Below are 23,135 nucleotides of genomic sequence, written 5' to 3'. Positions count from 1 at the left end.
AAAGGGGGTTGGGGATCAACAAGGCAAGGGGCTATAGAGGCGAGACAAGGGGGCAAAACACTCATCTTCAATTGCCTCATAAAAAATTAATTCACATGCTTGTTATACTTGTTGATTATGAGAGGTGCGTATCACAGTAAAGTTCATAGCAGTATATATGACAACTTGATGTGTTCTTTAAAAACCCTTGTAGCAATATGGAAGTTGGTCATTACAACATGGAAGTCGGTCATTACAGCATGGAAGTGGGTCATTACATGCCTGTTCTCTAGAGTTTGGTTTAAGCCATAACATACGTAAATTAGAAACCCAACACCTTCATCCCGAGGAGTCCTACCTTCTCCCAAAGACTCCCTACTAAAAATATACAATAGATTTTGTGCATGATACATAACACTATACAAAAATGAATTTATGAGGAAAATCATAAGGCCAAAAATTATCTTATCTCAAATGATCAAGGGAGCCAATCTAAAATGATTTCACAGTCGTGGAGAAAACCTTAAGAGGATTTACTAAAATTTTGAGCTCTGGTCAGGTTTCATTGCTGCAGCCTTCGATTCAACTTACATATTAAATCCTGAATGACGTTTCTACATACTCAATCCTGAATGACTTTCCCTCTCCCAAAGCCAAAGAATTGTCATTTTAACATTTTCAAAACTGTCTCGTAAACAAGGAATGTTATCGACGATGCTGGCACATTCTTCAAAAAATTGGGTACAATTCCTCTGTAGAGGCCAGGTATACCTTCATACCTTCACATCAGTTACAAACAAAATTTTTATAATTAATAGTGCAACACTCTTCATCAAAGAACAGATATTTCAAAAAAAATAAATCAAACCTTTCCAATTGAGCACAAAGCACCTCTATGAATACTTGTCGAATCTAATTCTCCATATTAGTTCATATGAGGCATAGAGCTATTACCTCAAGGTTTCTCTAAAAGCATGCCAACTGTTTGCATATTTCACCATTCCTTCAATGTTTGGCCTTTGCTGCAGTGAATATCATAAGAACTCAGAACGAAAAGAATCATAATAAATCCAGCTACATGGCAAAACGCATTAAGATATATGAAGACACAACCCTCTTGCCAAAGAACAGATGAGGTTAGCACGCCCCTGAACACTGACTTTAGTAAGTTTACGTAAATAGAAACAATGTGCTAGCATTAAGTACAAACGTCCTAAGGCCTTGTACATACCCGGAACCATTTCATCACGACAGTTGTACAAACGATTTCTAACCAATGATTTATTGCCATTAAATTGTAGTCATTTCTTGAGGCTTCAAATCACTTTCAAATATAAAACACATGGATTATTCACATTCTTGTGATGGCTTATTTTATTAGCTCAAGTGTAGTCCATGTAGATCCACAGGATGAAGCAAATCATAGTTGCACGAGGAGACTGTGATCGACAAAAAACAAGACTTAGAATGGCAGACAAAGATCAACGTAGCTTGACAAGAAAGGCAATCAAGCCATGATATTTCATCACGTTATCAGCTTTTTTATTGAGAAAAAAATTTCCTCTTTATAATGCACGCATTTTTAGTATCAAGAGATCCAAAGAATTAGATGAAGGCAATGTAGGGAATAAATAACTCTCCACTTCATCAAGAAAGCTGACAATTCACAAATTCTCAACTCAACAAGAAGATTACAACTATAAAAGAGGCAAATTCCAAACCTCAAGAGGATCTTTGCTACTAGGGATACGAGGTAGACGACATTTAACTTGTGTGCCTACTTTCAAAAGCTTCAATGAGAGATTGGAACTTCGTCTTATCCATAATGGTGACAGGAGGCAAGCAACTCACCCTTCAAGAGCCCTTAGGCTCGCTCTTGCAAGAAGAGTTTAGGAGAAGCACCATCTCTTGAAAGCAAGCCCAAGCAAGCTTGAAGACCAAACAATCATGTAAGGCTCTGAGAGACATGGAAGATCCCAAAGTGATGGAAGACACAACAATAAAGGACGTGGGGGAGGTTCCGTCAACAAAGACAACTATCCAAGTGGAGATATGAAATCATGACAGCAACTACAATAATCAAAATCAAGGACAAAGGAACAAAAATCAAGGTTATAAGATTGATTCACCCTCCACAAAGGGAACGATATTTATTATAACAAACCAGGCCATCATGAACAACATGTGAAAAGAAACAATCGGCTGAGCAAAGCAACAATCGAAAAGAAATTCAAAGATATAAAGGAGGTGGATGAGAAAACAGTCCAACACCTGTGAATGCACTTCATCAACACTAAGAGGCTCCAAATTAAAATGCCAAATGGTAATGTGAACCTCAATTCAAGAATGATGCATACTCATAAATTGGTGAAATATTTGCAGCTGCGCAACAGAGCAATAAAATTTTATGGAATTCTACAAAGATAAAAGCCTCATATAGGAAAGGGAAGAAGACAAACGGAAAACTTTACAAGCTCTACACAACTCTGCAGAGATAACAAAGCAACTGCCGCTACTATGGTGAACACCATTAGCATGAGAGGATTGGACTGTCAAAGTCTACAACACTAGATAAAGCCCGACTCTCTAAGGGGAGAACTCAGAATATATGAAACATGTGTGTTTGCAATACAAAAAGGTTTCCACAAGGTCAAGCATACCAAGCGCAAAGGATCTTGAAGACAGCACACCAAAAAGCATGATGCTTATGAAAACTTGAAAGTATTCAAAGCTATAGCAGAGAATCAGATGAGAACAAGGATCAAGACACATCGGTTGGAAAAACGAGGGGGAGAATATCTCCTAAATGAGTTTCAAGCCTACTTGGAACAATGTGGCAGAAGAGATGAAGTTATATCATATACTCCATAACAGAATAGCACACTAAAAGGCCTACAAGTGCTCTCAATGGCATGAAACTAGAAGCAGTACCTACCAACTAGTGGTTTGCTTCCAGTTGCAAGAAACAGAGGCACCACATTAACAACCAACACAATATGGAGATCTGAAGGTATCTCAGCATGCACATATTTGGCTAGCCAGATAAACATAGGTCATGGGACTCTATCCCCTCTATTTCAAAGTGGTTTGCACATTCATCAAAGGATCACATGTGCATAGCCACTGAAGCATTGAAAAATAAAATGGTGATTCTGTCAGCCATCACACATATGAAAATGTACTTCCATCGCATAAGGATTCACAGCATTCTCTTTGCATGGTAAACCACTATCTAAAGTATTTTCAGGCCACAGATTGCTGCCCACTAGTGGACTGTTTGCAGAGACAACTCTTCTTCACTGTTAAATCAGACTGAATTCTATTCTCCATGTGACCATAATGCTTTTGAACTAAGGATCTTTCTGGCAGAGGAAAGGATTCCAATAAAGATGGATGATAATAGACAACCCAAAATAAAATCTGTTGAGTGTAGCACTTGTGAAGCAGTTATACGCATACAAAACCGTGGAACGGGGAAATGACAACCCAAAAGGAATACACATAGGCATGTGGTTTCTTTTGATACAATTGATAGCATTTCAACCACCAATTATACTATGGTCAGAAATCCTGGCAAGAGGGTGCAAATTAATGTAAAAGAATTACCTGAATCCGGGTTCGAATAACCTGACACAAAAACATACCTCTCAGATGCATTTAAAGAGACATCATCCTCATCTGACGTTTGAAAAGTAAACATTATCATTGTGAACCAGTCAAAAATTAGAACTATAGCAAATATATCCGAAGAGAATGCAAGGCTAACCTGATAAGGATATGTTACAGATGTTGCAAATACTTTGGAGAGTGCACCCAAAATCACAAAGTCCATTGGCTTCTGCATGCATTTGATTACAAAGTGCAAGATCAGGAATCAGTACTACTTGAAAGCAAGGTGCCCTAAGATTTCCATTTGAAAGAGCGAAAAAAAATAACTGAATCAAATGCTCTTCCTAGGGGTTGCCTTGGAAAATTGATATGCTTGCTTCTGTGCTTGCAGGACCTTACCAGCCTTCTTGCTCCATTGACCTGCACTTCTATTATTTTCATCCTTCTTTGACCCACGTCCCATTCTATGCTATACTATGTCTCCCCATACACTCCTGGTCACACCCTTGAGGGCAGATATCTCATTGATTGTGGACCTTCTTCTGACACAACATGTGGCCCCAAGTTTTGAGTATCTGAGCCTCCAATATCCATATAAGACACACGAGAGGCCAGAGAGAGAGGGCTGCCTACAGTAACAGGATACATGCAAGGTCTAGGCCTTACCTAGAGGGAGATTACTGAGATTAGTGCTAGAGTCGTCTATACACCTAGCTGAGAGTGGGGTTAGCATGGCTTGGTATCCATGCATATCCAAATGGTATTGCAGTCATTGTATCCAGATGGACCGTCTCCCCCCCTTTCAGTACAGCTTAGATGCCCCTGATCGCTCGATCCCACAAGATGAGATCAACCACATTATACGGTTGGACCTCCTCCAGCTTCATACGCCACAGACTTGGGGGTGGGGGAGGGGGTGGGGAGGGGGATCAAGAGTTTCCCACCAAGATCTGATTCTACCATGATCACTTCCTGAGAGTATCGATGGATGGAGTGATTGGCAGACCCCAATACTTGGAGGGCAAACGAGTCTCACATGCCTTGAGGATCGCCATCAGACAGATGTAAGTCTCTTCCCATCAGCTGAGGATTGAGGCAGGGAGAGCCACAGGTACACCGAGAGAGCAACAGATCTGTAGAGTATGCACAATGGAAGAGGCGGAAACAGACAAGCACTTGTGTACACGTACTTACCTTGTATATCATGAGATTCGAGGATGATATCATTGCCTATTTGAAGAGTGGACACGGGTTTGGGCCCCTCTCCCTTCCATGACCACTTTGGCGTTGGCATTTATCTAATGGAGATGTGACAACATAGAGAGACCTTGTTGCACCATATCAGAGAGCAGGAGGATACAGTGACACATGAGACAAAGATAGATCGAGCCCAGCAACATGTCACATATGTTTACACATTTGAGTCTGACTTTGGACATAGCGGAGTAAAGGAGGAGAAGATAAATGACATGAGGGCTGAGTGGGTCGGTGGGATGAGACGACAATGAGGAGAAATGCAGCCAGAGATGCAGGAGCTACCCACGATGCAGAGACAGACCAAAGCATGCACGATGGAGGTTGAGCCCATCATATCTATATTTGGGAGGGTGCCCATTCAGAGGTGTCACTATCGACATGGCTTGCCGGATATAGAGATCACGGAGACCACGCCTGCAGCTATCAAGAGAGATGAGCCCGATGACACAGATACGAGACAGTGTCGCCGCTCAAAGGAGAGCCACTTTGGCACCGGGTTATGTATTTTGACGCTGAGATTGGGTACTAGTTTTTGACTCTTGTATTTTGAGTTTGGTTTAGCATATTACCTAGCAAACAGCCTTAGCAAACCCTCTTCTTTTGCTTTAGGCCACAGTGGCTTATATGGGTTACCTCTATGATTGTACTTTGTCTCATAGGCCTGTGAGGCCTCCCAAAGATATTAATACATCTTTCTTTCTTTCTTTCTCACGTTAATATGTCCCTCTTCGAAACTCTACTGCTTCCTAGCAGCCTGCCTCTCTCCAAGTCTATGTGCTGCCCCTTCCTCTCTTAGTCTCTCCATCGCTCAGCCAGCCCCCTGTTGGGGACTTCAACGCGAGGACAGGCACTCGTCAGGCACCACTCCTCGACTTCAAGGATGACTCCACTCTATTGCCAGACATTGACCTCGAGGAGTACGAGTTTTGGCTGACAGACAAGGACCATTCCAGAGATATTCGAAGGGAGGATGAGACATCCCCATTTAATGCTATTTATCAGTCCATTGTTGACTTCTCTAGCCGCGGAGAAGTCCTCCTAGTTGGGGACTTCAACGCGAGAACAAGCCCTCGTCAAGCACCACTCCTCGACTTCAAGGATGATTCCACTCTACTGCCAGACATTGACCTCGAGGAGGCAGGTATGCTACGAGTTTCGGCTGACAGACAAGGACCATTCACATCTTATGGACAGGCCCTATTAGACCTCGGCATGATGCATGATTATTTATAACGGTCTTGACAGATGGCCTACATCAGGTGGCTTCACGTGCTTTCCACATGGGGGAGGCTTTAGTGTTGTGGACTACATCATGGGATCCCCTGCCTTTACATCTCGCATCACTGACTTTACCGTAGCACCTCTCCCTGCAAGGGCTGATCATACCTATCTTTTCTTTAGCATTTCTACCCCCCCTCGCACAACACTTTCTACCCCGTTGAGTTCTTACTCCACCTACCATGATATACGCTTTGATCGCGATCACTCACCTACTTATCTGGCCTCTGTACATACTTCTCGCATACATTGACTTTATACCCCTATTAGAGGACCGTGCATAGCTGGTACGATGATGAGTGTAAGGCTTTAAGCTGTCAGCTCGGATTCAAAACCAAAAACAATCTTCGAGTGAACCAGAGAAGCTACGTGAGTACCGTCGACTGGTACACAGGAAGAAACTTGACCTTGTGTGCCAGAACGAGGAGGAGCTACTGAACATTCTGTTCAGTAACAACTCTAAGGACTTTTGGCGGAGATTTCTAAAGGGACGATCCCCCTCACCACTCACTGACACTCAGGTGTGGTTTGATTATGCACACACACACTATGATATCCCAAATCAACCAATCTCTAACCTATCACAAATGCCACGTCCCACATCCTGCACCCTCTTCACTAGGGGGGGGGATAAAGGATACTGTAATGAAACTGAGGATTTATGCATCAGTACTTAATTCTGAGGTCAGCAGATTTGCGGAGTGTTGAGGACTTAGAGCAACAAGACAAGCTGGTTTCAAGTGGGATCATGGGACCATGGACCACATTCTCGCGCTCAGATGTATCATCGAGGAGGCGAGGGCACAGAAGCATAGGGTTTATTGTTGCTTTGTGGATTTCCGCAAGGCATTTGAAAGGGTTCCGAGAGCCCGCCTCATACAACGCCTACAGGATTTGGGTACGACCAAGAGATCATTTGGGCTGTCATGGCACTTCATAAGCGAGTTTCAAGCGTCCGGACAGGATCTGGATGAACAGACGAGATCATGAGCACTGTCAGGGTCAAACAAGGGTGTCCATTATCACCTACCTTGTTTGGCCTCTACATTGACGAGCTCGAGACAATGATGCATACACAAGGAGGGGTAGGTTGCTCTCTCACGGGCACGCTGATCTAGATACTGCTTTATGCAGATGACGTGGCTCTCTTGTCTTCCTCAGCAGAGGGGCTCCAAAGACACCTTGACGCACTATAGTCCTTTTGTGAGTCTCATGATTTGAAGGTCAACTTGGGTAAAACCAAGGTTATGATCTTCAATACGTCTCGAGCCGTCATGTGCCAAGAGCAGTTCGCATTTGATGGGTCCCCTGTTGACGTAGTTTCATCATACACTTATCTTGGGGTCGTCTTTTTCGGACCCATCTTCACTATGAGACCCGCGATGCATGCACGACTGAGTAGAGGATATGCTTCATTGGCTAGACTAGAGAGGCAGTGCTTCTGCTCTCACTTTTAGGATCCACGAACCAAAGGGTTGATTTTTGACTCCTCGGTCTGCCCAACGGGGATGTATGGCAGTCCATGCTGGGGGCCAGACTTGTCGGATACAAAGTGGGTCATGGTGGAGTGGCTACAGGTTCTCATGCTATCACGGATGATCCGTGGTAAGCCATCCGTTCCTCACCAAATCATTCGGGTGGAGTTTGGGTCACCCCCATTACAACTAGATGCTGCATTTTAGGTCATCACGTATCTGTACCAAGTCAAGGAGTATGGGGATTACACCTCTGGACGTAGCAGGATACCATGGCTAGCACTGTCCTCTTCTATGGCACTTGCAGTAGGAGGAGACTAGAGGTGCTGGTATGCACGCACAGAGAGATGGTTTGAGGGACTAGGGCTCCACATGGACAGACTACCACAGCATGGATGCTCCATTCTCTCCCCTCCTATCACACAAGGTCAACTTGGTTATCCATGAGGGTCTACTACAGCTACACACATTCCGAACTTGGTTGGGCCTGAGTGATCTTCCAGTGAAGCTGGGCTTCTACAGAGATCACTTCTTACATATCACAGTGGAGGGTTTCATTGATTCACCAGGATACACGCAGATTCACCTACCCCACTCGCTGAGGATCTCTCTTGGGCAGTTCCGGGTCTCTTCACACAGACTTCGTATCGAGAGCGGCAGAGCAGAGCGGTTACCCAAGGAGAGGCGCATATGCACACTGTGTGACATGCATGAGGTTGAGACAAAGGAGCATTTCATCTTCAGGTTTCCTGTTTACTCATATAATTTTAGATCCTATATGCAAAGAAGTAGCTAAGTTCATACCCAAGGTCTTGAACATAAGGGGAGTACAAAAACCATTCCTAAATGTAAAAACCTTGATAGTTCTCAGTAAAAAAAAGTATAAGATTGGACTACTCACACATTCCTACTGCTAAAAGAACCAGTATTAGTCACCCGCAGTGGCAAGAGCTGCATTCCCCATCAATTTTGCAATCAAAGAGAAAGTAAGTGTCCTAGGTGGCATGTAAGATTGAGATTGGAATGAAAGCATGATCAAAGTGAAACAGAGATGCCCCCTCTCACTGGCACTTTTTGGACTCTATATTGATGAGATCACAACCTTCATCGACTGCCGTGGACGTGAGGGGTCTCTACTTGCCGACCTGCCAATACAAATATTGTTATGCGCATACGATCGCTCTCATATCCTCCTCAATAGTAGGATTACAGAGACATCTAGAGGCCCTAGAAGTATTTTGTAGTGGGAGAGACTTGACAATCAACCTTGGTAAGACCAAGGTTATGATTTTCAACACCTCACGGGCAATACTGGATCAATATAATTCCACTTACCAATGGGAGCTGGTGGAGATCATGCAGTCCTACACTTATTGAGGGAAAGTTTTTCACAAGATCAGTATTCACAACGATTCATGCAGTTTTTATGAGACCAATATTCACAATGATTCATGCAGTTAGTGCAAGACCAACATTCCACTTACCAATATAATTCCACTTACCAACGGGAGCTGGTGGAGATCATGCAGTCCTACACTTACTGAGGGAAAGTTTTTCACAAGATCAGTATTCACAACGATTCATGCAGTTTTTACGAGACCAATATTCACAATGATTCATGCAGTTAGTGCAAGACCAACATTCCTTTCAAGCACATTTCTAGGATCCCTCAATGAAGGGATGATTGTTTGATACCCTAGTGCAGCCAACAGCCATGTATTCAGCACCTTTCTAGCAGTGTCACAAGAAACGTTTCGTCTGTTTCGCCGTTTCGACACGTTTTGTTTCGTTTCGTTTCGTGTTGTCAGACGAAATGGATAGGTTTCGAAATGATAATATATATATTCAAGGATAGTGGCTACTAAGATATGTTATACTCAAGTTTAGAGTTAAGAAAGAGGAGTATAAGTGAAGACACCCAAAAAGGATATTTAAAACGCCAACACATTTTTCAAATTTATTTCAAGCTTTCAATCTTGATTCTCAAGTTTCAACTTCAGATAAATCAATCTTTAAGGATTGAAAGTATATGTATTCTAGAATCTAGATATATGAACATTGAATCATAGGAGAAAAAAAAAACTCTTGCATTTGAGCTTGCTCTTGCGGCTTTCATTCATACTTAATGAAGTCATCTTTTTTGGAAAAAAAAAAAACAGAAAAAAATTGTTTAAAAAAATATTTCAAGGTTTGGGCGAAACAGTGTTTCGTGCAAAGTGTTTCGTCTTGTTTCGAAACGTTTCGTGACGAAACGTTTCGTCATGTTTCGACAAGACGAAACACGTTTTCATGTGACTATGCTTTCTAGTGGAGTGATATCTGAGAGTTTGAGTGAGAGAGGAGGAGAGCACAGTGACACACAAGTTAGGGGATAAGCAATGAGTAATGTGTGTACCTCCCCAAGCACACGGTAGACCTTTTATATTAATGGATAAGGTTACAACCACTAAGTACACTGTACTTAGTGTACCTAGCAAACAAATGTACTAACTGTACTTAAGTGTACTAACTGTACCAGGGTGGCATTAGTGCCTTTACCCCCACAACCTCCCACTTAAAGGCAAAGTGCCCTTAAGTAAATAAAAAAAACAGCATATACACAATGGAGTACATAGCCCAGTTGGGCTCATCCTATACCCATCAAGTGTCGACAGTGTGCTAACCGCTCTGCAGGCAAACCTTTTGTCAACAGATCTGCTGGATTGTCATCCGTATGAACCTTGACAAGCTGAATCAGCTTATCATCTATCACCTTTCTGATGAAGTGATACTTCACATCAATGTGCTTTGTCTTTGCATGGAAGACAGGGTTATGTGCCAACTGAATAGCACTCTGGCTGTCACAATGCAACAATGGAATATCACCTGTAATGCCCAAATCTCCCACTAGCCGAGATAGCCATAAGGCTTCCTTGCATGCCTCTGTAGCTGCAATATATTCAGCTTCAGTGGTGGACAAAGCTATGCACTGCTGTATCCTTGATACCCACGACACTGCACCTCCTGTGAATGTATATACATAACCGGTAGTAGACTTTCGGTTATCGGGATGACCAGCATAATCTGAATCAACAAAACCATGCACCTTTGCATCCTGCTTGCCAAAGCATATGCACAACCCTTGTGTGCCCTTCAGGTATCTCATAATACCTTTCACTGCCTCCCAATGCTTCTTACCAGGGTTTGCCATATACCTGCTAACCATTCCCACTGCAAAAGCAATATCAGGTCTGGTAGCAACCATGGCATACATGAGACTGCCACAAGCTGAAGCATACGGAATTTTGGCCATCTCAGCCCTGTCAACATCTGACTGTGGGCTGTCCATTGCACTGAGTTTCACATATGGAGGCAATGGAGAACTAAGAGTCTTCCCCTTCTCCATGTGAAACCTTTGCAAAACCTTGCCAATATATTCTGACTGAGACAAGTACAACAACCGCTGTTTCCTGTCTCTCCGTATCCGCATGCCCAGTATGTGATTTGCATCACCAAGGTCCTTCATATCAAAGGTCTCATGCAATCTCCTTTTAAGATCATCAAGCTCTTTACGAGCTTTACCTGCAATAAGCATGTCATCCACATACAAGATAAGGATGAGTAAGCTGCCATTTGCAGCCCTTTTAGTATAAAGGCAGTGATCAATATCACTTCTCTTGAAACCTTGGGACCTCATGAAGGTATCAAACTTTTTATACCACTCCCTTGGTGCCTGTTTGAGCCCATAAAGACTCTTCTTTAACTTACATACAAGTGACTCCTTGTCCTTGACTGCAAATCCCTCTGGTTGCTGCATATAAATCTCCTCTTGAAGATCTCCGTGAAGAAAAGCTGTCTTCACATCCATTTGGCATAATTCCAAATCCTCACATGCAACCAAAGCAAGTACAGTCCTGAGTGTAGTCATCTTGACCACTGGAGAGAAGATCTCATCAAAATCTACACCATATTCCTGCTTAAATCCTTTGACTACCAACCTGGCTTTATACCTTGGCTTAGCATCAGGTGTGACTTTCAATCTGTATACCCACTTGCATGGTAGTACTTTCATACCCTTTGGCAGATGCACCAATTCCCAAGTACCATTTTTATGGAGACTGTCCATCTCGGACTTCATGGCTAGTTCCCATAGCCTTTTATCATGCATTTGCACAGCTTCCTTGTAACAGGAAGGCTCCCCACAATCAGTAAGCATTATAAAGTCTGCCCCTGGAACAAACCTTTGTGGCTGCCTTGTCCTCCGAGTGGACCTTCTGACCCATTGGTCTTGCTGTCCAGCCTGGTTTTCACCTAAAACAGGTGGCTGTTCCATCAAATTCTGTGGCAAAACAATGTCTGGAACATCTTCCACATGTGGTACATCATTTAAGATGTCTTCCGCCATAGCGGGCTGTCCATTTGGACCTGCTGCAGCCTGTTGTGGCTGATTTACAGCTTGCCTGAACTCTACAGAATGTCCCAAATCATCAATGTCAATATCTGACACATGTGAGGGCTGTTTTACAGCTTTAAACATGCATGATTCATCAAATAAGACATCATTGCTGCGTACAATTCTTCTACTGACTGGATCCCATAGGCGGTACCCCATCTCACCCTTGTCACCATATCCAAGAAATATGCATTTAAGAGACTTAGGATCTAGCTTGTTGCGCTCTTCTCTGCGTATGTGCACGTACGCAGTGCAACCAAAGACCCTTAAGTGCTTATAGGACGGAGATTTCCCTGTCCAAAGCTGTTCAGGCACTTCGCCTGCTAGCCTCTTATTAGGCGACCTATTTATGAGATGTACTGCTGTCTTCACAGCCTCAGCCCAAAATCCATAAGATAAAGCAGCATGTGACATCATAGAGCGGACCTTTTCCTGTATAGTTCTATTCATGTGCTCTGCTGTACCATTTTGCGGTGGACTGTAAGGAACAGGGAGTTCCCTTTGAATACCTCTAGCATCACAGAAATCACTGAATGCTTTAGATAAATACTCCCCTCCATTGTCTGAACGCAAAACCTTCAGTGTTTTGCCTGTCTGGTTCTCAACCATGGCAAGCCATTTCTGAAACACTGTAAAGACCTCACTCTTCAGCCGAAGAGGATACACCCACACCTTCCGTGTGGAGTCATCAATGAAAGAAACAAAATACCGTGCACCTCCAAGTGAAGGACTAGGCATCTCACACACATCTGTGTGTACAAGCTCAAGCTGAGCATCCTTATGTCCTATTTTCCTTTTATGAGGGCACTGTAATTGTCTGCCATAAATGCAATGCTCACAAAATTTAAGATCAGAAAATTTGAGAGACGGTAAGTAGCCAAGACGAGCCAACTGCTCCATTCCACTTATGCTCATATGTCCCAACCGGCTATGCCACATAGAAATATTCGGCAGCTCGGTTGCATAAATATCAGCATGATTACATACATTGGCATGAAGAGAATACATAGTGTCAGCCTTGGGACCTTTGGCAATAACCAAGGCACCTTTGGTGACCTTCCATAAACCATGACCAAAGCTGGTCACAAAACCTTCATCATCCAACATACCAGTAGAAATCAGATTTTTCTTGACTTCAGGAACATGCCTGACATTGTGTAGCATAAGCTGAGTACCATCGGCAAATACAAGCCTCACATCTCCAATGCCAACAATATTGCATGCATGATTATCTCCCAGAAACACGACTCCATTACTGCCTCCTGTGTACCTGACAAACAACTCTCTGTAAGGTGTAACATGGAATGAGGCACCTGAGTCAATAATCCAAGAGTGCATATCTGCAAGACTGCCTGCATGAAGAGAATGAGCATCCAAAGTAGAGAGAAAGAGAACCTCTCCCTCACTGTCATCACCATGTGTAGAATGAATTTCTTCAATCTTCACTGTACTCTTGCCCTTGCTTACTGGTACTATTGCCTTTGCATCTGCATCAGATTCCTTGGCCTTGTCTCTCTTATCATTCTTCAGCTTATAGCATTGCTTCTTTGTATGTCCCTTCTTGCCACAGTAGTGGCACTCAATATCTTTGTTGGAGCGGGACTTGCTCCTACTCTTTCCCTTTTCCTGGGATTTACCCCTTTGCTGATTTCTTCCCCTTGCATTCAAGGCATTGTTAGGCTTTGACACATTCTGAGCTTTCAGCTTTTGCTCTTCCTGCATAATCAGCCCTGTAATATCTGCAAAACTTATAGAAGCATTTGCATTTGTAACAGCCGTGACGAACGTATCCCAACTCTCAGGAAGGGATATCAAGAGTGCCATACCCTTGGTTTCCTCGTCCACCACATACTTCTGATTTGCAAGCTGAGTTATGATAGAATTGAACTCATTCAGATGTGCATCAATGGAAGTGCCTTCCTTCATCTTCAGGTTGAAGAACTTCTTCAACCAATATATTTTTGTTGCTGCACTTTGCTGCTCATATGTGTCCTGTAACTTTTTCCACACACCCCAGGCAGTATTCTCACCATCAACATTCCAAACAACACTCTCATGGAGTGACAATTCAATGATGGATTTTGCTGACAAATCAGCCAGTGCCCAAGCATCATCTGTCATGCCCGTGGGCTTTACACCTTTGTGCACTATTGGAGCATGAAACTGCCTGAGAATAAGAACATTCAGGACCATCTTTTTCCACATAGGGTAGTTAGCAGCACCCTGCAACTTCTTGATGTTAAGAAGTGAAGACTCCGATGATGAAGCCATTATAATCAGCAAATAAACAATTCAACCCAAGTTTGGGTGCCTTACTCACTGCAAACCAAGTGCACACTTGCACTTGAACTGTGCTCAAATATTTAATTCCCGCAGCGGAATAAATAGGAACTGAAATGCACACAATATCTCCCACTTAAACAGAGATGTATCACTGTTTACTGCTTGCTGCAGTTTCAGTACAGCAACTCTGTTTGCATCGTTTAATGCACTTTTGTACAACCAGCTTATCTCTGAAAAATCAGAAGCATTTGCCCTTGTAAAATCAGTAAAAAATAGCAATAATAAAAGCTTTTTGTACCGCTGTACGCTGACTGAATTCAGTCAAACCTGTTGACTTTTAACTGTCCTTGACTGTACCAGAAAGTACAGCAACAGATTTTCACTGTTTAACAGTTCAATGTCATGAATTTCAACCTCCTTGACACTCCTAAAACTGTATTTAACAGTTTAGGACAGAAATTGGGCAAAAGCCCCTTGACTGGAGGTAAAAAAAATCACAATTTCACTGCATTACTGCTCTCCTGACATTTATAAGGCATATGCATAAGTCTCTGGCAAAAAAAAAACATTCCCTTTGCAAAAGCCCCTTGTTTGACTAGCACATTCCGTGCTGAAGTCTGCATTCACTTCCTGTGTACCATTGGTCACAAATGCATTTAAATCTGCAAAATTCAATCTCCAATGTGGAGTCAGAGACGCAATTCCTGCGTACACAAGGCCAATGTAGGCTCTGGCTACAAAAGCCCCCTTGACTCTGCAAAGGAAATTGAGGATTTCCTCACACAGTGGCATACAAGCTCACTGTATTTGCATCTGACACTAAAGATGCTCAGTTAGAGCTCACAGGACCCTGTGGCTGTTCCTGCACCTGCAAGGACAATTTTGTACCTGCTGTACAACTGTACTACTGTCTGTACCTGATTGCACGCATCCCAATGCAAAAAAAACTTCTGCTTCTATCCTGTCACTTGTTCTCTCAAATCACATTCTTATCCGCAAAGAACAAAGATGTACCTTGCTGTATTTCTGATTTTTCAGACAAAGAATCTGATTTTCATTTTCTTTTTCTTCGTCAGGTGCGCTATGAAAGGGAAAAAGCCTCTATACCAGAGGAGGTGCGCAAGACGAGGATTGAAGAGGGAAGGCTAGTCGGAGGCAGATGGCTGTCGGCCCACAGCCGACAGTCGGCAGTCAGCTGTAGGTCGACTGTCGACCTGTTAGAGGTCGACCCTGTCGGCCTTGCTCCTGGCCGACAGAGATGCGCGCGACAGCACGCCTGTATTGCGCGCTTGCCTGCAGTAGATGCGCGCGACAGCGCGCTTCGCTTGCGCGCTTATCTGCTCCTCCACACCTCCTGCTGGCAGTCCTTGCGCCCGCGTGCTGCTTCTGACCTTGCCTTAGGCCAAGACTAGTGGCCTTCGGCTGCTCTTGCAGATGTCCAGCCGCAGCTTAGCTGCCGGCTGCTGTTTGCCCTTGCCACAGCAGACGGCTGTTATGCAGCCGACCCCTGCTCAATCCCTCGCACGACCTGATGTGACAGCAAGCTGCACGCCTAGCTTCAAAACGCGCAATGAGGTAGATAGACTCGTGCGCAATGCAGCCGCCTCGATGGCTCCTGGAGAGCTACTCCTTCGAAGAAACAAGGACGAGCTGAAAAATGAGATAGACGGAGAGAAGAGCTAGAAGAACTCGGAGGGAGAAGGGGGATGGGCAACCCGGAGAGGGAGAGATTGTGTTCCTCGCTCTGATACCAGTTGAGAGTTTGAGTGAGAGAGGAGGAGAGCACAGTGACACACAAGTTAGGGGATAAGCAATGAGTAATGTGTGTACCTCCCCAAGCACACGGTAGACCTTTTATATTAATGGATAAGGTTACAACCACTAAGTACACTGTACTTAGTGTACCTAGCAAACAAATGTACTAACTGTACTTAAGTGTACTAACTGTACCAGGGTGGCATTAGTGCCTTTACCCCCACAATATCTCAACGACTGAGTGGAGTAGATTTGAGAGGCTACACATGATTATGGGATCTCAAATGTTTCGAAGTAAACCCTAAGTCCCTCATCAGATTGTACAAGTAGAGTTTGTCATGACCCCACTCCAGATCGATGCCATTTTTATATTCATCAGATGTGGGCCTTGCCTAGTTGGAGACTACCAGGTATGCACATATATCTAGATGGTTTGCAAGTCAAGGTATTCAAATGGATCGACTCCCGCCTTTCCAGTATAGTTTGGATGCCCCACCCTCTCAGCTCCAAAGGGATGAAATCAAGTGTATCATATGGTTCGTTCTATACCGGCTCTATACATCACGAACTTAGGGGGAACCACGAGTTCCCCACCAAGCTCCAATTTTATCACAATCAATTCTTGAGAGTATCCGAGGATGAAGTGATTATGAAACCTAGTACCTAGAAAACAAATGAGTCTCACATGCATTGAGGTTTGCCATAGGATAGCTACGGATCTCATCCCACCAATTGATAATCAAGACAGACCACAGGCACACCTAGGAAGCAACGGATCTACAGGCTACACGCATTGGAGGAGGTGGAGACAAGAAAGCTCTTCCTATATACATGCCTAGTCTACTATGAGATTTGTTTATGATATCACTGCCTTTTCCAAGAGGGATATGGATTCAAATCACTTTCTCGACTGATCCACTTTCACAATCAGGTCTACATCGGTCTCTACACATTACTCAAGATGTGAAAACGCAGAGAGGGTCTATTGAGACAGATCGGATAGCTGAACTTGACGGTGACATGGGAGACTGAGTAGACCAGACACAACGGCATGCCACAAACTTCTATACGTTCGGGCTGACACTAGGTTACAGAAGGAGCTAACTATTATGAGAGCAGAGTGGATTAGCAGGTAAGAGGAGATGAGGAGTTGTGGAGCTAGAGCCACAAAGATAGACTAGAGCACGCACGATGGAGGTCCAATCCATCCTGGCTCCACTAAATCGATTGTTAGAGCAAGGGTATCACTCTTGAGATGGCCCATCGAATACAAAGATCACGGAGGCCACGCCTCCCAACATGACGAGTGATGACCTGACAAAGGCAGGTATGAGATATCATATCAGACAACTACTGAGGTACTAGGATCATAGCTTATCACATCTCCTATTTCTCTGAGGATTTTCAGTTGAGTTCTGGTTTTTAAGTTTATAAGTAAAGCACTCAACAAGGGCCCTAGCGAGCCCTTGCATCAACCCATAGTGCCTTGTATAAGATACCATTTTAGTGCACTTTGTATCATAGGTATGTGAGACAAGAGCCAAAGACACAGAGACCACGTACAATGCAGAGGAAGTCCACAGCATGCACAATGGAGGTAAGCCCATCTTAGCTCTCCTTAGAGCGGACCGCCCAAGCCAAGAAGTACTCTTGATAAGGCTTCTAGATACAGAGATCACAAAGACTGCACCCCCCAAGACAACTCGACACATACAGGTATGAGATATCTTCGCATCTAACTGGAGAGCTGCCATGGCACCTAGTGAACTATTTTGAGTAGTAGTTTTGAGCTTATTAGCATAGCACTCAGTGAAACCTCACACCTAATTAAACCTTTGAAAAACAGCGTCGATTTCTTCTTTCTAATTGGCTAAGCAAAGCTTTTTGCCAAGATTTCTCTCTCTCTCTCTCTCTCTCACACACACACACACACACACACACACACTTTTTTTTTTTGTGAGAAGAAATCTTTTATTACTGTAAAATAATTACATTCATAGTTACTTCGGAAATGGAGTAACTATTACTCAACTAAAGATCTCAGTATAAGCTGTATACACATCCTGATCAATCAAACGACTCTGAACACAATCATAGAATGATTGCTGCAGAGATCGTTTGAAAAAAATAAAGGATGAAAAAAGTGGATCACCAAAGACTCTATGATTTCTGTCCATCCATAAAGTCCATAGTGCTCAGTAGCGTTGTCTCGTTGGATGAAAACCAAACAACCAAAAAAGCCTGCCAAATGTAACAGTAGGAAATCTCGCTCGAAGCCTCTATCGGACGAGAGCGATGAAGTCACAAGTATGTGGACATAACCAAAAGATGTGCAGCACACATTCAGTAGGGTGTAAGCATCTGTGACAAACAGCCAGAGCAATATGTTTGTGTGCTAGTAGCTGACCAGATGGAAAAATGCCAAGTAGGACTCGCCAAAGGAAAAGCTGTTGTCGAAGAGGGACTTTGTAATGCCAAAGGAGACGCAGCCTTTTTCTCCACCACTTTAGTGGGCGATCCATATGCCAAACAGTATTTGCTCTTTCAGAAATCCAAGGCGGAAATAATAGCACTTTATACAGTGATGGCACTGTGATATGTGAGAGCTTCAAAGGACAGGCTGAAGAGAAGGAAGAGCGTAAAATCCAATCCTCAAGCCTATTCTGAAGTTCCAAGCAAGGTACCGGCAAAAACAGTTGAAGCATTGCTGAAATCCTATGCCATAAAGGACGATAATGAGCTCCCAAACCGTATTTGCTGGCAGCCATAGAAAAAGATAAAAGTGTGCCATCATCCTGAAGTACATCCGCCACAGATGTAATGCCTTTAAAGGAGAGAAAATAAGAACGTCTTGGTTCTTGAATGGCCAAAGAAGGGTGGAATACTTTAGACCAATAAAGATTCTCAGCCCTCAAAGAGTTTCCTGACAATCGAGAAGCAGGCGAGAAACAAAAGGGCAGCCTCTGATCTTGCCTTTGATAGAGCCAAATATGAAATCCCACTGAGTAGGCTGCCAATGCCCAAAGGCAGAAGTATGAATATGTAATAAGAGAGAGCGGATCATGAAAGCCCAAGGCTGATCTCCTTGCATAAACTGCAACATCATTTTTCCCCTGTGAGCAAGTAAATGCATTTGAATATTGAGAATGTTCAGACCCCCGTGCATCTTTGGAGAACAGAGACGATGCGTAAAGAGTAATCTGAGACTTTTCTTGCCATTTTTTGCACACCAGAAAATTTCCATGATAGCTGACATAAAGGAATTCAGCTCTGCCTTAGTGAACATAATGAGAGGCAGATAAAATTGTATGTATGCTATCAAAATGGATTGTGCGATTCGCAAACGAGCATGCAGTGGCCAAGTTGCAAGCTTCCAATATTCAAGTTTTGCCCTCAACTTTGTCAACACCCAATCAGTTTGTTGAGAACGGGTGAGTTCCCAACCTAGAGGATAGCCAAGATGTCGAATAAATTGAGAAGCGGGGACAATTTCCCCAGGCCACAGAAGACTGTGCCATTCCTATTCATGCAACGGCAACAATTTTGATTTCTGAAAATTTACCCGAAGACCAGCAGCCAATCCATATGTAGAAAGAGCCTACATAATCATGGACAGATCACTCCGAGTATTTTTTGGGGTAAAGAATGAATCATCAGCATATGCCTGAGCAATCATGCTGTGACTGCCAGCAATCTCCAAACCATGCAACTGGTCAGTGTCCAAAAGGTGGTCCAGATATTGAAGCATTGGATGAGTGGCTATGGCAAAAAGTAAAGCACTTAGGGGACATCCTTGCCTAACAGAACAACCAAGAGTCCAGGATGTAGAAATATCCCCTGAAAGTATGCAGGCAGCTTTACTATCTTGATATAACCAAGTGATGACTTGCTGCATTTTTGTGCCAAATCCCAATGCCTGCATAGTCGATGAAATAAAATCCCACTTAACAGTATCAAAGGCTTTGGCAATATCAACTTGCAGTAATAAAACATCCTACTGCGTGTATTTGGCATATTTAATTCCAACATAGGCAAAAGCAATGTTATCTGTGATATGCCTACGCGCGACAAAACCATATTGAGCAGGATGCAACCCATCATGTAAAAACCCTTTTAGCCGATCGACAATCATTTTTGTAGTGACTTTGTAAAGGACTGGCATAAGGGTGATAGGTCTCCAGTCTGCCAAAGATTCACAAATTTGTTTTTTTGAAAGGAGTTTAACAAGACCTCTCTTCCATGTGTCTGGCATTTTCTGATTTTGCCATGCAGCATTCACCATATGTAGCAATGTATGCTTCAAAAGAGGCCAATATTCTAGAAAAAACTCAACTGTAAGACCATCCCATCCTGGAGATTTCCATCTGCCGCAAGATTCGATTGCATCTGACAGTTCTCTCTCAGTAAAAGGTTCCTCCAATTCCAAAGCTTGAGTAGTGGAAATAATGGGAGAAACATGCTGCAACAGTAAATTTCTTGCAATCAAAGCTTGCTGTGAGGAAGGAACTGTAGAATCAAATTGTTGAGTGAATTGATGCACACAAACAGAAGCAAGCTGTGACCGCGAGGTGGTCCATGATCCATCAAGCATAAGCACCCTGCAAATGTCTGGCTCTGGTCTCCCATTTAGCCAGTTTTATGTGATCATTGAGTCTAAGACAATGTCTAGCCTGGCATAGTGTTGTTTGCTCATGCAGGGACAACGAACGAAGATGGCTGAGTTCAGTGAGATCCTGACAAGTGAGTTTGGCCTGAGCAAGACTTTCCCTCAGAGTCTTCATGTAGGACTTGCCATAACCTCTTATCACAACTTGCATTTTGGAAACAAAAGAATCCCAGGCATCATCAATATGAATATGGCTGCGAGAAGACAGAGAATGAGATGCTTCAGTAACCATGGCCTTGAAAGCATCATGTTGCAAGTAGCTATTGTTCACGATCAGATGTCGCCTTTGTGGCAATCTATCATCTGGCATATCATGAAAGGATAACCGCAACCATAGAGGTGCATGATCAGAATGCACAAAGGCATAGTCAATCCACATTTTGCATGTAAAATCCCCATTTTGTTACAGAGCTACACTATACCATCGATCCAGACGTGCCTGATAATGTTGGAATGTGTATCCAGGTGACAAAGGCTGCAATTCCTTCCAAAGGTCCACCAAATCCAGATGCATCAGTAATTGAGACCATGCATGCCTTTCAGGGATTAACATATGAGTATGTCTAGAGGTATTGTCACCCTGTTGAGGAGCATTATTGAAATCCCCACATATAAAGGCATGATATCTCCATGGATATTGTTGCATGGCATCCCAAATTTCAGTTCTTTCTCTAGAGGATTGAGGTGCATAAACAGAGGCAAATTCAAACACCTCTCCTCGAATAATGCATTGAAGAACAAGCCATCTGCCTTTGTTGTCATTTAGGGCAATAACGGGTTGAAGCTCATGTTTGATCAAAATGACCACCCCTGAGAAAGATTGCTCTTCACCATAGAAAATGTCATAGCCACAGTAGTGTCCTGCCGGAAAGACATGTTGGTTGTGTTCTTGTAATGCCACTATGTCAGGCTGAAATCTGTTGATGTACAGCCACACTGTTTTCCATTTCCTACTGTCACACATCCCCTGGACATTGAGTGTAAAGCATTTGATATGAGCAGTCATATTTACAGATATTTATAGCAATATAACAACTATGTACAACAGCAAATTTCATGATGTCAGCCCTACATTTCTATCTCAAGGTTAATGTTTCTCCCCAGAGAAGAAATATCCACCTGAGGAGTAGACAACAAAGCAGCAACCTCTTCTTCAGGCAAGAGTGTTTTGCTAGCTGTCACTGCAGCTCATGTGATCCCAATTCCTGTATTGACCTCTGGGGTGTTTCCACTAGAAGACGCACCATTCCAAGTGCGAGGGGAGGGAAGTCTTCTAGCAGAAATAACTTTTCTTGGACTTTGCCATCCATCGGTTGGAGGTTTCTGTCCTTTTGCCGAGGGTTGAATAGCAGGAGGTGAATGTGAAGGAACATTCCCATTTGAAACCACTGGAGCTTTGCCTTTATCTTGAATTCCAGCAAACTGTCTACTACCTTTGTTTTTATTTGCAATAGTAGTAGGAGCATCTTTAGTGGGCATTTGAACCGGCAAAGTAGTAGGAGGCATTTTATGCTGATTCATTGGACACTGTGAAGCCATGTGTCTAAATTTTTTGCAGTCAAAACAAGCCACTGCAAATAGTTCCCATTTCAGTTTGTAAAAGGCACTGTCCATGTCCACATTATTCACCGTGACTGAATAAGAGTCAGGTGTGGGATTATCAGTATCCCAAAGAATGCAAAATCGATTTGAGTTGCCATTAGGCCGTGGTGGGCAAACCACTTTGCCTAAAGAAGCTGCAATCTTAGGCAAGAGTAATGCCATGCATTGTGGGAAGTCTACAACTTCAGCCCAAACCGGGCATCTGTGTCGGATTAAAGCCTGATAATCCCTTGTGGGAGACCATGGCAATACATGCACCATTTGCTGCCCAAAAAAAAGAGGCGAATGTTCCAAAAGCATTTGTCTGTGTAGCTCATCCACCATAATAACCTCAAAAAAACCCCTGGCTGCATAGTGCACTTTGCGAACAAACGAGCCAGCCAGTGTGCGAGTCAACCAGTTGCCTATCTCTACAGCAGGTGGTATCCAGCCTGGAAAAAATAGTGACTGCATTTTTAGCATATTCTCTGACAGGATCCACAATCTCATCTACTTCCACCATGAGGCCAACTGATGGAACCGAGTCTTTCCACTCTTTCCTTGTGTCTACAAATCCTTCATGCATGACATCATAGACCAGTTGGGCCTCAAGAGTATCATGTACCGGGTCATGCTGACCCTCAGCCTGCTTTTGCTTGCAGTGAACCGAACGTTCCTTTTGAAATGTCTGTTCATAGGAATATTCAGCCATAGCTTTGTAAAAAGTGGAACTCAGAAAGGAGGTACCTGTAAAGTGGTATTGGAGGAAAGAAACCAGTCCCAAAAAAAGCCCACAGGAAACCCACAAAGAAGAGAAAAA

The 23,135-nt window shown here is 43.3% G+C and overlaps 1 protein-coding gene across 1 annotated transcript in view; it reads right to left on the bottom strand.

Moving 5' to 3' along the window:
• Positions 1 to 234: 234 nt before the first annotated feature.
• Positions 235 to 23,135, bottom strand: part of FOLT1 (folate transporter 1) — an 83,768-nt gene continuing 60,867 nt past the window's right edge. The window contains exons 9-12 of the mRNA XM_087392220.1: positions 3,746 to 3,817; positions 3,586 to 3,606; positions 934 to 1,001; positions 235 to 758 (exon numbers count right to left, since the gene is read on the bottom strand). Coding sequence (XP_087248346.1) covers positions 644 to 758; positions 934 to 1,001; positions 3,586 to 3,606; positions 3,746 to 3,817 — 276 coding nt within the window. The 3' untranslated portion in view covers positions 235 to 643. The remainder of the gene's footprint in view (positions 759 to 933; positions 1,002 to 3,585; positions 3,607 to 3,745; positions 3,818 to 23,135) is intronic.

The sequence above is a fragment of the Dipteris shenzhenensis genome, chromosome 21, assembly GCF_047967505.1.
Source record: "Dipteris shenzhenensis isolate YYH24624 ecotype China chromosome 21, Dip_SZ_1.0, whole genome shotgun sequence".
Lineage (NCBI taxonomy): Eukaryota > Viridiplantae > Streptophyta > Polypodiopsida > Gleicheniales > Dipteridaceae > Dipteris > Dipteris shenzhenensis.
Note: the sequence above shows the minus strand (reverse complement) of the source record. Positions and strands in the feature narration are given on the sequence as shown.